Below are 13,012 nucleotides of genomic sequence, written 5' to 3'. Positions count from 1 at the left end.
GGTCTTAGCTGGACCACCTGTTTCTAGCTTGCCTTCTCTTCTGGCAGTGTCACTGATCTGCGCTTTGTGAATGATTCTGTGCTTTGATTCATGTTGTCTCACAGAAGGTAAAAGTTCCTTATTGAACTGAATAGAGTCTTCTCCTTCATTCTTGCCAGACAGTGTTTTTTGTTTGTGTGGGTTTTTTTTGGTTGGTTGGTTTTGGGTTTTTTTTGTTTATTATGATGTTAGTGAAAGTTTAAGCCACTGTACAGATAGTGACTTTTGGCTCCTACTTAACAAGGGTTTCTAGAGAAGCTGAAAATGAAGATCAGGTAAGATTTTACTTCTATTGCTTATTATGTTTTTTTTGTTAAAAGTCTGCAAGAAACGGAGTTCTCTCTGTGTACAAACAGCAAAGTTTTGGTCATAATTTGGCTGTTGGAAAATGTTCTTTTCTGTTGGAGAGAGTTGCTTTTGTTTAATTTTAAAAAACAAAAGAGCCATTATTTCCATTGTTATTAGCAGGTTGAAACTCCATTTTTATTAAGACCACATAGCAGAACTGCATCCTGAGGCTCTCGTAGTGTAGACTTTGCTTGGAGCAGGTTGTCAGTATGTAACAGTAGTTTTAAAGGTCCTGTAGAGGTGAAGTCAAGCTCTTGCTGTAGGACTGATTTGGCAGAAAAATTTTGCTCTGTGACACAAGTGTATGGAAGAAACGTTGAACCTATTTGTTCCTCACTTTTGTGTTCTTTCCCATTGCTGTGCTAAAAGGGAAAAAGATCTGTCAACAAAGATATGAAACGTGGTTCAGTATTTTGCAGCTAACATTTGCTATGTTTGTGTGTGCCTGTTCTCTGTGTGGTCTAAAAAATCTTTTGTGTTACTGACGTGGCTTAAATACCTCTGGGCTGCTTCTTAAGCTGAGCTATCTCTGTCTGACTTGCAGCTATCCAGATCAGACTGTTCTTTTCCTTGATATAGATTGTTGACTCAAGAGTTTCTGGATTCTTATGCTTTTGATAATCTTTATATCTCTGTAGTAAAAAATTTAACTGCTGCAGAGTTGACTGAATTATGCAACAGAACTTTATGTTTAGGTGGTTAAAAAGACAAAATAATATAGAACACTGAATTCAGACTGAGAAACTACAGGTGTTGTAAACACAAAAGTATTTTCTTGAAGCTTTGAGTCCTGGCCCTCTGCCACAGTGAGAGCATTCCCTTCCTTTGTTAATGAATTCAAATCAAACCATACACTAGAGGAAAACTTACACTGAGCGAGTTTGGACATGTTTCAAACAGTGATAAGGAAAGGTATCAAATTTGGTTTATTTGGAGAAGAACAACTTTGATATTTGAATTTTTTTACAAGGGCAAATTCTTTGAATGAAGTAGTGAGTAAATGTTCTAGGAGATTATTTTTATTGTTAACTCTATTACTGATGCACTCAAAAACAAGAGGAATAGTTGCTATTGACAACGCTTTCAATACATAATGTAGAACTACAGAGAAGCAAGAGAAAAAAATTGAAATGCTTTTCATTTTTCCTAACTTCTCCTTTGGATGAGGATCAAAGATCTGACTGACATTTGTGTTACTTTGTGAACCAAAGTGCAGTCCACAGAGTGATACAAATTGTAATATTTCAGTCCTTGATGAACATAAGAGAAAGAAAGCAGTGATGTGGCAGAACTGAAGAGGGATGCCCTCAAGAGACCATTATATTTGTTCCATGCAACTCCTTTAATTTTTCTCCTCAGACTGCAGTTTGTTTTTCCAGAGCTAAAAAAAGGACCATAGGAGTAAAGGTTTTTACTGTCTTAATGTTAGGTAGCCGCCTCAACCACCTTGCAAGAGTTCAGTTAAGATTTAGACCTGGTTTTAATTTCTTAGTGCACAAATAGGGTGATTTTTTTTCTTCAGTAATGAAATGAAGCTATGGATCCTGTGTACCATGAACTGGGAGGACCGGTTGTACAATCAGACCTGAGATACCTGAGCTTGCCCTTGTAGCCTCTACAGGCTTGAGTTCTTTTTGTTCCTTTAAGCTGTTCAGATGCATGGGAATGTTCTGCTGTCTAACCTCTGCGGGTGCTTAATTTTAAAATTTTTTTAGCTACTTTGTGGCCCTCCCTTCCATGCGTAGGTTTCTCTTGGTTCTTCAGCTGACAAGTAAGTTGTATTGTTGACTGCCAGTGGTACCTGAACTTCTCTGTAATTTTGAGTAGTGCCCCCTTTGCTATTTCAATTTGACTTTTCCACAGCCCAGAAGGACTTATCGAGGTTTTGACTGTGGTATAAAAGCCAATCCATTGTTTTATTTCTAAAGTAATGATGGGTGTCAGTTTTCTGTAATCTTAATGGAACAAGTTTTTAAGTTTCTTCCGGGTCCCTGAAGAAGTCTTTAGTTTGCTTTTCCCGTACCAGATTCAGTGAAAGGTCTCTGCAGTCTCAGACTTAAATTCAATTGACTTGCTTGAAGCAGGGGAGACTGTTCAACTTCTGCAATTCAGTCATTGTCACAAAAGGGTTCTTATCAACACTGGAGCATGTGATGCATGTGTTTAGATTTTTCCTTAAACAATACTTGACCTCTCATATCTGCCAGTCCTCTCACTAGACAAAAGTCAGTAGGTAAGTGTGCTGCTTTGCTTGCTTGGGGTCATGGCATGGATGATCTTTTGAATCACACAGTCCTGACAACCTGGGTGTTCCTCTAGCAAGTAGTGCTGTGCATCTTTTCAGAGGTGTTTTCAGTGTTCTTATTACCTGTGGGAACTTGTAAATCTTCTAGTTGCAGATAATGAGTATTTGAACTGCCAGGTACCAGTATGAGATCACGAAGATTTTTTTTTTGCTCTTCTCTCTTCCTCTTTCATGCCCATTTGTCTCTGTCATTAGACATGTATACATAAATGCAGTCCAGAGACTTATCTGGTGGGTACATCCTTTCAGGCTCTTAGTCACTCACTTTGCTGTTCTGTGAGGGTGGCCTTCAGCACTGCCACTCTTTCGGCTAAAAGGATAGGCAAGGACTGAGCTCTTGAAAGCCTGGGAAAGGGAAAGCTGACTTCCTAACGCAGCAAGGCCCAAAGTTTGCCATAATTTTCTGATGGCTGTTTGTTGTAAAGTCAGTGGAAGAGGGAATAACTCCTGCTCCTTGACTGATTTATTTTATTATTTTTCTGTATGTTGAAATCATTCAATGATTCCAGAGAAGCTGAGTTAAAAATAACTCTTCCACTGTAAATGAATCTAGGAAAAATATTTTACTGAAGTTTTTCTCCTCTTTGTTGGCAGTTTGGAAAAACATTTTCTGGCTAACAGCTTATATGTATTGTCTAAAGTTACTCAGTGTAAAAATGGGCATATGAGGTGGTCCTAAATCTATAATCTTCAGAGACTGGACTCCTTTGAAGTTTGTAGCTTATATGCCTGTTTGTCTTATTTTCTCCTCTTAGTCCAGGTTACTGGATTGTGCTTTTGAGGAACTGAAAGGGGGGGAGGGAGGGCTTTCTGAGTACTGTGATTGCAATGAGGAGCTGGGCCATAGTTAGCTCTTCTCTCAGAGCAGTTGTCTTTGGAAGGGATGGGGTTTGTGTCCTTGGGTATGTGTACATCTTACGCAGATCTGAGAACTCAGGTTACTTGAACTAACATCTATTGCATGACTTTTTAAAGTTTCTGATATTCTTGTTAGTGTCTTCTTTGCATGCTTTTATATATGGTGATGCTTTGATACCCCACTATGTGATTTTGTTTCCCTTTCCCCTTTGTTCAGGGTAGCTCTTGTGATTCACCTCTTGCTCAGGGCTCTGTGTTTTGTCATCATGGTTGGCAACTGTCACTTCTCAGAATGAGAACTGTCTAATGTAATTTGAGGTCCTACTTTCAGCAGGTTGGTTGGACCATATAATCTCAAGAGATTCTTTCCAGTCAAGGCTTTTTAAAATAATTCTGACTTAACTCTTGTACTTCAGTTAAACTCTGCATCAAGAAAGCCTCTGGTCTGAAGAGAAGTTTCCCTCTGAATGCTGTTAAACTCTGCTTGTCTTCCCATTGATACCTTATTAATGTCTTCCAAAAGAAGTGGCAAAAGTGATGCAACTATATAAATCTGTAGAAATTTTGTGCCAGTTGAAGAAATCTGTTTGCTTACAGCTGTACATGCTTGTTTACAGAAGAAACTTCCTTGAGACCTGCTTGTCTGTCTTTGTAGCAATGAAGTAATGTTATGTCATTAGAATCTTGTTTGTCCTGGAGATTTTTATATATGTACTGAATTTGCTCTAGTTAGGGTGTCTGTGCATGCAGTTCTGTGTGTGTAGTTCTCTAGTTCTTCTCTAGCTTTGGAGAAAGAAAATACAAAAAGAATACAGTCCAGCCTAATACGTGATTCAATATAATTTTGTGTGGTTTCTGTATCAGAGGAAGTTGTTCTGATTAATGTCACCATGTGAGTTTTACATTAGATGCAATGCATCAAGGAAGCCTTAATGTACTCTGGCATCTTTGAATCCCGCAGACAACTTATGGCTATTCATGGAGAGAAGGTAGAAATGGAAGCGGATAAGGAAATTAAATGTTAGCTTGGTCTTCCTATGTTGAAAGAAGAAAAGTTTGTTATTTTCTTAAGGCTCAATGGTTTCATGCAGCTGAATAACGTAAGATTTGCATGAATACAGATTAAATGCATACACCTTACTGTGCCTTACAGCACCTTGCAGCTCATGGGAAAATATATTTTTCCCTTGTTTGTGTATAGAAATTTACTGTCAGGAAGAAGGGAGGGGTGATGAGAATTTAGGACATTGCAGAAAATGTTTCTAGGAAGTTTTCAGTATGGTATTGTATCCACTCCCTAAAATTCTTCCATGAGCTACTTCGACAACCAGAAGGGACAAGAGACTGCTAAACTGAAAACACAAACTTCTGCCTGTGTGGAGCTTTAAAATCTGTGTGAACGTGAGGACCTTAGTGGGAAAAGAACAAGGATGACTGAATAACTGTTGAATTTGGAGAGTGTAGGGAGGGAGAATATTGTGTCAAAATCAGCTGCAGAAGATGGAGTTTAAAACAATTCCCTGGACTAAAAAGTCATCTTAATTGAAGTCAGCTGTTGAAGTAGAAATAGTAATTGAGTACTTGCAAGTGCTTACTTGTCAGGCAAGTAAATAGGTGTGTATGTCTGCAGGTAAATGAGGAGAACCTTGTGAACAGTGGGCAAAAATGCTGCAGCTGACATCAGTTGAAAATGATGTAAGTCTGAAACAATTCAGCAGTTACTAAACCGTAGGCAGTAATTTCTGAAGTGTAGTCACAATTGAAGTCTGAACTCTTAAATATGTTGTATGCTTATATATTTAGTGTGTTGTTTCTGTCTTAAGTGACTAGATTTATCACAGAAACAGCTGATCAATTAAATTAATGTTGTCTACATTGAAGTAAGTGAATACAAATCTGAAGTCTTAGGCTTAATATTTTCTGATACGTACGCTGAACTCTGGGTTCTGGCTGGCAAGATGTGCAACATGCTGGAAGAAAATGTTCTGAACTTGCAAGGCATATAAACATCCTCCTGTCTTTTTGTTCTCTCCCCCCCCCCCGGCCGCCCCCCCCCCCTTTGCCTAATAATGACTTCAGGGCAGTAAGTCTGTGCAATTTTGAGGAGCTGGATTACTGCAGCATCATTAAATAAAGCACGGATTTTTTTGGGCTAAAGTACGAGAGAGGAAGGATGCTGACCAGTGTACTTAGCTCAACTCCAAGCAGATAATAGGTATTATAGGGGAGCATTATAGGCAGAGGTGCTAGGCATATCTCAAAATACTCATGAGAGTGCAAGAGTCTGAAAAAATTCTTGCATTACCAAGATTCTTGCAAAGAACTTAAACCCCTAAAACAAAAAACAAAACCACCACCCAAAACAAATCCAAACCAAACAAACACCCCAAACAAACAAGTTTTAGAGCTCATGCAAGTAGATTAAGAAAGCCCTTGTGGAAGAGTTCAGTTCATTTTTTAGTTATTGTTACTGGTTTGCCTTGTTACCCTATTTGCAGCCCTAGAGCATGCCGGAGTCCTTCAGTTTACTCATTGTCTTTTTCTCACTGTAGGCTATGTCAGGGTTGCTACATTACACTTCTTAGTATCCTTCAGAGTGATTTGGATGCTAAGTAAAGGCTGGTACGGGCTTTTTGTGTCGTTCTCTGTTTTCCCAGTTTGCTTCAAAAACATGGAAGCATGTTAGTCATTTCCTGTTGGCTTTTGCACAAGAAGGTTGAAGGCTTCACTGCAAGTTAACAGGTGGTTTTTGTCTTGTGTTCCTGTAGAACCTTTCCAAGCAATACGTTGACTATACATTAGCTATAGTGTTTGCAATGGGTATGTTAGGTCTACAGAAATTAATTCTAGTTGCTTTCTTGTACAATAATGAAGATTACTCTAAATAGTAATCAAATAGTGTTTGCTAAAACTCAAGAATACTATGCAGCACAATAAGCACTAGATACCAGTGTTGTTACATGGCTTCAGAAGGTATGTCATGGGTTTATTGGAAATGCTGGCTTTTGAAATTGATCCTCATTCTAAGGAGTCTGCTTATGATGAGAGCCCTCTGCAGCCCATGCTTTGGCATCATCATAGCTAGGAATATGGAGTTATGAAACATCAACTAAAAAGGCTTGCGTGCAGATAACTTTGTTAGAAGGGGATCTGAGCGTAAAAATTCTTAAATAGCATTGTCTATTGCGGAAGCATGGAGGTCTGATGGATGGGTGTAGCTTTTTGTTATTGTGGGTATTAGGAAGAATCAGTGTAGTTGAGGAAATTGTCTTAAAATCTGGCAGGATTGCACTGGCACATTCGGCTGATCTCTGCTGAGTTGCACATTTCCTTTGAATGTAGGTGTCTGACAATGGGAAAGAAGAAGCCAAGTGCTTGGAGTGAGACTCAGAGGGACAAGTCTGAATGAGAACAGTTCTGATTTAGGAACCTCTGGGCTCTTCTCTTGTTTCAGGATGTGGAAGGCACAGTTGTGAAAATATCTCTTCATTACTGGACTAACTGGGCTTATGGTATTGTGCGGCTTGCAGTGAGACTTAATGTTTCGATGCCAAAGGTCACAGCTGAATCATGAAGCTGCATTATATTTAAAAGCAAACTGGGAGTCATATGGCAACAAGTACACAGTAAGAAATGCAGTTAAGTCGAGAGGTTTCAATATAGAAGATAACTCTGGGCATCATCTTGACTTGGCAGATGCCTTACAGGATAAAACAGTTGTCATTTCATTCTTATACGCAGCTGAAAATACCGTGTGTATGACAACACATTGTGCTACATCACTTCTAAACACAGACTACTTCAAGTATCTGGCTAACCCTGTGTCATGGTTTAATCCCAGCCAGCAACTGAGCACCAGGCAGCTGCTTGCTCACTCCCCCACCAGTGGGATTGGAAAGAGAATTGGAAGGGTGGAAACTGGAAAACTTGTGGGTTGAGATAAAGACAATCTAATAGCAGAAGCTGTGCATATAAGCAAAGCAAGACAAAGAATTAACTTCTTCCCATGAGCAGGCAGGTGTTCAGCCATCTCCAGGAGAGCAGGACCCATCATGGTAACAGTGACTTGGGAAGACAAGCACCATCACTCCAAATGTTCTCCCCTTCCTCCTGCTGCCTCCTGCTTTATATACTGAGCATGAAGTCATGTGGTCTGGAATATCTCTTTGGTCATTTTGGGTCACCTTTCCTGGCTAGGTCTCCTCCCAACCTCCCATGTAACTCAAGCCTCCTCACCAGCATGACTGACAGTACAAAATGCAGAAAAGGCCTTGGCTCTGTGTAAGCACTTTTCACCAATAACAAAAACATCTGTATTATCAACACTGTGCTCTCTTATCAATGCTGTGTTCAAGAGAAATCCAAAACACAGCCCTGTACCAGCCACTGTGAGTAAATTCAAGTCAATCACAGACAAAACCAGCACACCCAGATAGATCAGTATTAAACGAAAGTTTCCCTAGGGAGGGCCAGGATTGCCTGTGTGATGTTTTCTTTAGCTGACTCTTGTGGTGGTGTGTGGAGAAGCCCATTTTCTGACCTGAGGTGGGAAAGTACATGGCTAACCTAGCAGAGGTCCAAGTGAGCACTGCTCCTTGCAGAATGAAACCTGCTGGAATGCACATTTTAACTGGTACAAGATGAGACAGTAGTTCTGTGGCAATGATTTTGTAGTATGACTGAACGTTTGACATTATTACAGTTTCAATGCCAGCTGACCTTTGCGCAGAAGGGGACACTACTCCCTCCTTTTAGAAAATGCACAAAATGCTCCTCATTTCTAAGAGTAGGAGGTGTTTTTGCTTTTTTTTTTTTCATTTGGTGTTTGAATACAAGGAAATAAAAAGAGAATGTGCAACAACATTTGACAGTGCCTGTGATTGACTTCAGCTGGACCCCCTGGGTAGTGCCGGGCCCTTGGTCAGCTTTTAGCCTGGGTAATGCTCGGCTTTCTTGCACTGCTAGCCTGAAGAGAGTGCTTCAAGTTGGCGATCTCCTCAGCTTGACTGATCCGGCTACATCAGCAAGCTGCCGTGATTTCCAGCAGTTGCAAGCTTTTTCTGTTTCATTGTAAATCTCTTTGTGCTCTAAAGTATAAGAAGTTGTAGATTGATGGTGTTACATGTTATCGAAAAGCTTTAAAAGTTTCTGTTGGAATATTGGCTGTGATTAAGGGGTTAGAATAAGAGGAAACAATTGTGAAGAGGGAAAGTTCACCTTTTTAGTAGTAGTAGTGTTTATAGCTTTGTCAACTTAGTCATCAGGACTTCTAGCTAAGAGGTTCATCAAACAACTATATGTTGAAGGATTGTGTATTTTGTGCTTTACTTACATTCTTTCAAGTTCCTAAGCCAAAGGTAAAAAAAAAAAAAACCCAACCAAACCAATGAAGGTAAAAGTGATTTGTTTATTAATTCTAGTTTCTGTTTTTGCTGTTTGCTGCTGTCTTGGTCCTCATAGTACAAAGAACATGAAAAACTTCCAAAAGATGCTTTTGACTCTGTGATGTTTGGATTAGGATGGAGAGCAATTCTACTGCCTAACTTGTATTTGTATTCAATTCCTGGAAATATTTAAAGTATTGCTGGCATGCTAAGTGTGACCTTTCAGTATTAGGTTGTATTATTACAGTATAACAAGACTGAATCTGAGCTAGCAGAATCCTGGTAAATAATTTCTTGCACTGTGCAAGTGTCTTGATGATATACATGTTCCTTTTAGCATCATATGTGAGGTAATGGTTTGCATAATACCAGTTTATATGCCTGGTTTCTTATGGCTTGCAGTAAAACTGTGTCATTTAGGATTCTTTTTTGCCCTCCCTTCTCCTCCTGTCCCCTTTGTTCACTTCTATAGGCCCTTTTCAGAAGAATAGACAATTATGTTCAGCTATTCACTGTCTTCACTGACAATGCCAGATCTTGAGAGTTATTTCATTGGAGACATTTGAATTTGAATCTGAAGCTGCAGCGTTTTAAACTTTTCCATGACAGACTTCTTGCTTACTGTGCCCTAGATATAATAGGTACCAAATCAGCATATAGAGTACTGAGTTCTTAAACTTGAGTTACTTTTCTTTTTCCAGCTTCCTTTTTTTCTCCTGCAAATACCTTTTTTTTACCAGATTCCACAAAATTAGAAACAGTAAAACTGGATTTGCTGATTGTGGTCCTGTTGCTATGCTCTACATGGAAATTCCAATTTAGCACAGGATACAGAAGTCACCTCTCTTCATTGAGGAATTAAGTGAGGCTTGTTCTTGAAATATGTCTGTTCCTGAGGACTGTGGCTGGGGGCTATGGTAGTCTTCTGTAAATAACTACCAAAATAATATCTGTAGACCTCTAGCAGTCACAAAGCAGTTCCACAAGTTGTAATACAAAGCCATCATGGATTATTTTTTAAAAATAGTGTGCACTCATTAATCCCTCTGTCTCAAATACTTTTTAATTTAGCTCTCATGAGCAAAACTTCCTGATTATAAAGCTAGATCTTTTTTCCTGAATGACTATATATCTTGCCTTATGCAAATGAAAGTAGCATAAATCAGACTAGAGAAAGAAGCTGTTTGGAAAGCACTGTAGTTATGTTATGAATACTGCTGCTTATTCCTGAAATGGGCTTTGTAATCTCCTACAATGAAAGTTAAAATACTTGAATACTGTTGCTGTCTATCAAGCACTGAATTTTTCCTTAATGTTGATTAAACACAGATTCTCCTAAAGTGCCTTTGTCCTGTCTCCTTATGATTAGAGAAGCCTGCTAGAAAAAAAAAGGTGTCATCACAAAATCACAGAGGAGTTTGTAGTTTGGGTTGGAAGGGACCTTTAAAGGTCATTTAGTCCAGTAGATCATCTATATGCTGTATATACCAAAGTCTGGTTGCTCTGTATTAAGGTTCTAAATCTTCTTGAGAAGAACCTTGTCCATGAGTCTTTTAACTAAAAGTTGTTTAAAAGTTTGTCTTCAGTTTTTGCTTAAACAGTAGCATTTTACATTTACCTCTGGGGGCGTGGCAGTGAGTCTTCATGCCACATGTCTTACGGCTCTTCCTCTCTTGTCTTTCAGTGAATGGTAGTGTCTAGAAAGGGTATGTCCCTTCAGGAGAGAGGTGCCAATGTCCAACCGGCCTAATAACAATCCAGGGGGGTCACTGCGACGTTCACAGAGGAACACTGCCGGGGCCCAGCCACAAGACGACGCAGTAGGAGGAAGGTATGATTGCTACCTATGGGTGTGTTCAAATGTATAACGGTGAAATTGATGTGATTTAGAGAATGAAGTTTTCCACCCTTCAATCCAAGCACTGAAATTTGCATAAAGTCTTTTCACCCCTGAAATGCTACCTGTACTGTTTTTGTGTGAGATAAACTCATGGATAATTCACTGCCATATATTTTCAGCTAGAATAGCAGTAGTAAAGCTATAGGGGAGAAAAAGCTGTTTTCCCTAAATCACAGGTAGTACAAATTCTTTCCCTTTCTCTCTTCCACTGATATTAAAAATGTGGTAGGGGGATGACAGGGAGAGTTTGTTACTGGGAATCTGGGAAAATCTGTGTTCCTCTTCTAGAAGAGTGAATAACTGGTACTCCGTTACCTTTGCACTGCATGTAAATCCTGTGCAGCTGTTGAATAATTAAAGAAAAAAAAGGTTTGCCATCATTTAATATGCCTGATGTAGTGAGCAAGTGGACCAGATTGTATTTAAGTGGTTGCCTCTGCAGTGCAGAACAAAGAAGATTCTTAAAACTTTCCTATGCATGACTGTATTATTACTGCCATGAGTGAAGCTTGTATGGATATGTGTTTCTTTAACTTTGTTAAAAGATCAGTCTAATGAAGAAAGGTTGTAGTATGATGGTAGGCAAATCTGTCTATATTCTACTCCCTCAGATATGTTACTGGTGCAGTTGTTGAATATGTGTACCTTGGGCTTGATTTTTTTTTCTTTTTCTTTTTTTTTTGGGGGGGGGGGGATGAGTATTAAAATATTGCACATCAATGGCACAAAAGTTTTTTACTAGAAAGGAATTGGGCTATACATTTTAATGTGGTGTATTTCTTACTAGTATAAGCGTAACTGAGAACAAGCTGAACAACTATTGAATGGGTGAAGAAGGCCAACTTCTAAGGAACTTCAGGGAGAATAATGCAGCTTCACATTCTCTAAACTAGTCTACTGTACAAGGGGAAGAGCAGATGATAAACACAAGGCTTCTCCCTTGGAGTGATGTGGCATTACTAGGGGAAGTTGCTGCCTTATGTAGCTGATTATTTTGTAAGCTAGAATTGGTTTTGGAGAATGTCTTTTAACAGAGGCATAGTGAGCCCTTCATTCCCTTCTGCCCATTCTATGTTGTCTCTGCATCTCGGTGGATGTTTAAGTTAGATATTTTCCTACCAGCTCTTTCCTTTCACACTAAACTTCACCTGCGGCGAATAAACCTCTCCCTAGAATAAAGAATTGGAGGTGAGTTATTTGGAGATGAGATGGGGAATTCTTCTTCAGATATCTACTGTTAGTTCAGGTTTTACACCAGAATGCCAGGGAGAAGCTCCCCAGCGAGTCAGACAAACTGAAGAATTTTAAGGGTAGCACTGTTTTCTTTTAAGAAAGTCACTCATCCATTGTTTTGGTGCATTGTGATCTGTTATGCTGTCATACAATGATTGGAATTCACTTGTCTTAAATGACTGGACCTCTTCCACTCCTCACCAAATTTTTACCAGACTTCCATGAACAGGAGTGTATTGCACTCTTAAACTGTGTTAGACCTTTATCAGAACCAGAGCTCCTTGCTTAAGTAAAGAGGATGAAAGAAGCTTAAAGTCCTCTTTGAATCTGGGTCTTTTTTAGAACAGGACCTCCCCTGCCTTTGCATCTCTGAACAAGCATTTTGAGCTGGCATAGCCTATAAAGAGGCCTGGTTAAAGCGTGCTGGTTAATACAAAATTTAAAATTAATTAATCTTCTTTTAGCATCATCAGCATCTCCTTTTTAATAAGGTGCTGGGCAGAAACGGCTATTTTACAAGGACCAATGTAAGATAGATCTGTGAGGTCCTTGTAAAATTTGTAGATGACATGGAAAGAGACAGGCTCTCAGATGACTGTTTCTAGCTAGTGCATGTCTTTGGACACAAACCTCACAGGACTGACCCTTCCATGTATCTAGCACGCAGTGGGATAGTATGTTTCGGTTCTGCTGCTGAGCATTATAGAGGAGGGTCTAGCCTTCACAGCTTGAGTTTTCTTTTTATGCCTTGGTGTAGTCCAGTGATAAACACTGCTTTGGCTGCTATAGTTAAAAAAAACTCAAACCCCAAACAAACACTGAGCAAAAAACAATGCACCTTTTCTTACATTAATGGGTTTTTTGGGATGACTGAGACAATTTATTTTCACTCTTTCTTGAATTTGTCGTCAGTAAAAAGTGAAACTCTTCAGTTTCAGCTGTGAA

The 13,012-nt window shown here is 39.3% G+C and overlaps 1 protein-coding gene across 6 annotated transcripts in view; it reads left to right on the top strand.

Moving 5' to 3' along the window:
* The window catches only part of TRIP12 (thyroid hormone receptor interactor 12), a 79,971-nt gene that overhangs the window by 16,935 nt on the left and 50,024 nt on the right, over nucleotides 1–13,012 (top strand). For all 6 annotated transcript variants that reach the window (XM_042042513.1, XM_042042515.1, XM_042042514.1 and 3 more), the window contains exon 2: nucleotides 10,619–10,765. In XM_042042513.1, the coding sequence (XP_041898447.1) occupies nucleotides 10,668–10,765 (98 nt within the window). In that variant the 5' untranslated portion in view covers nucleotides 10,619–10,667. The remainder of the gene's footprint in view (nucleotides 1–10,618; nucleotides 10,766–13,012) is intronic.

The sequence above is a fragment of the Corvus kubaryi genome, unplaced genomic scaffold, assembly GCF_017639235.1.
Source record: "Corvus kubaryi isolate FWS band 111438036 unplaced genomic scaffold, C.kubaryi_AGA036_p1.0 37397, whole genome shotgun sequence".
Classification (NCBI taxonomy): Eukaryota; Metazoa; Chordata; class Aves; order Passeriformes; family Corvidae; genus Corvus; species Corvus kubaryi.
Note: the sequence above shows the minus strand (reverse complement) of the source record. Positions and strands in the feature narration are given on the sequence as shown.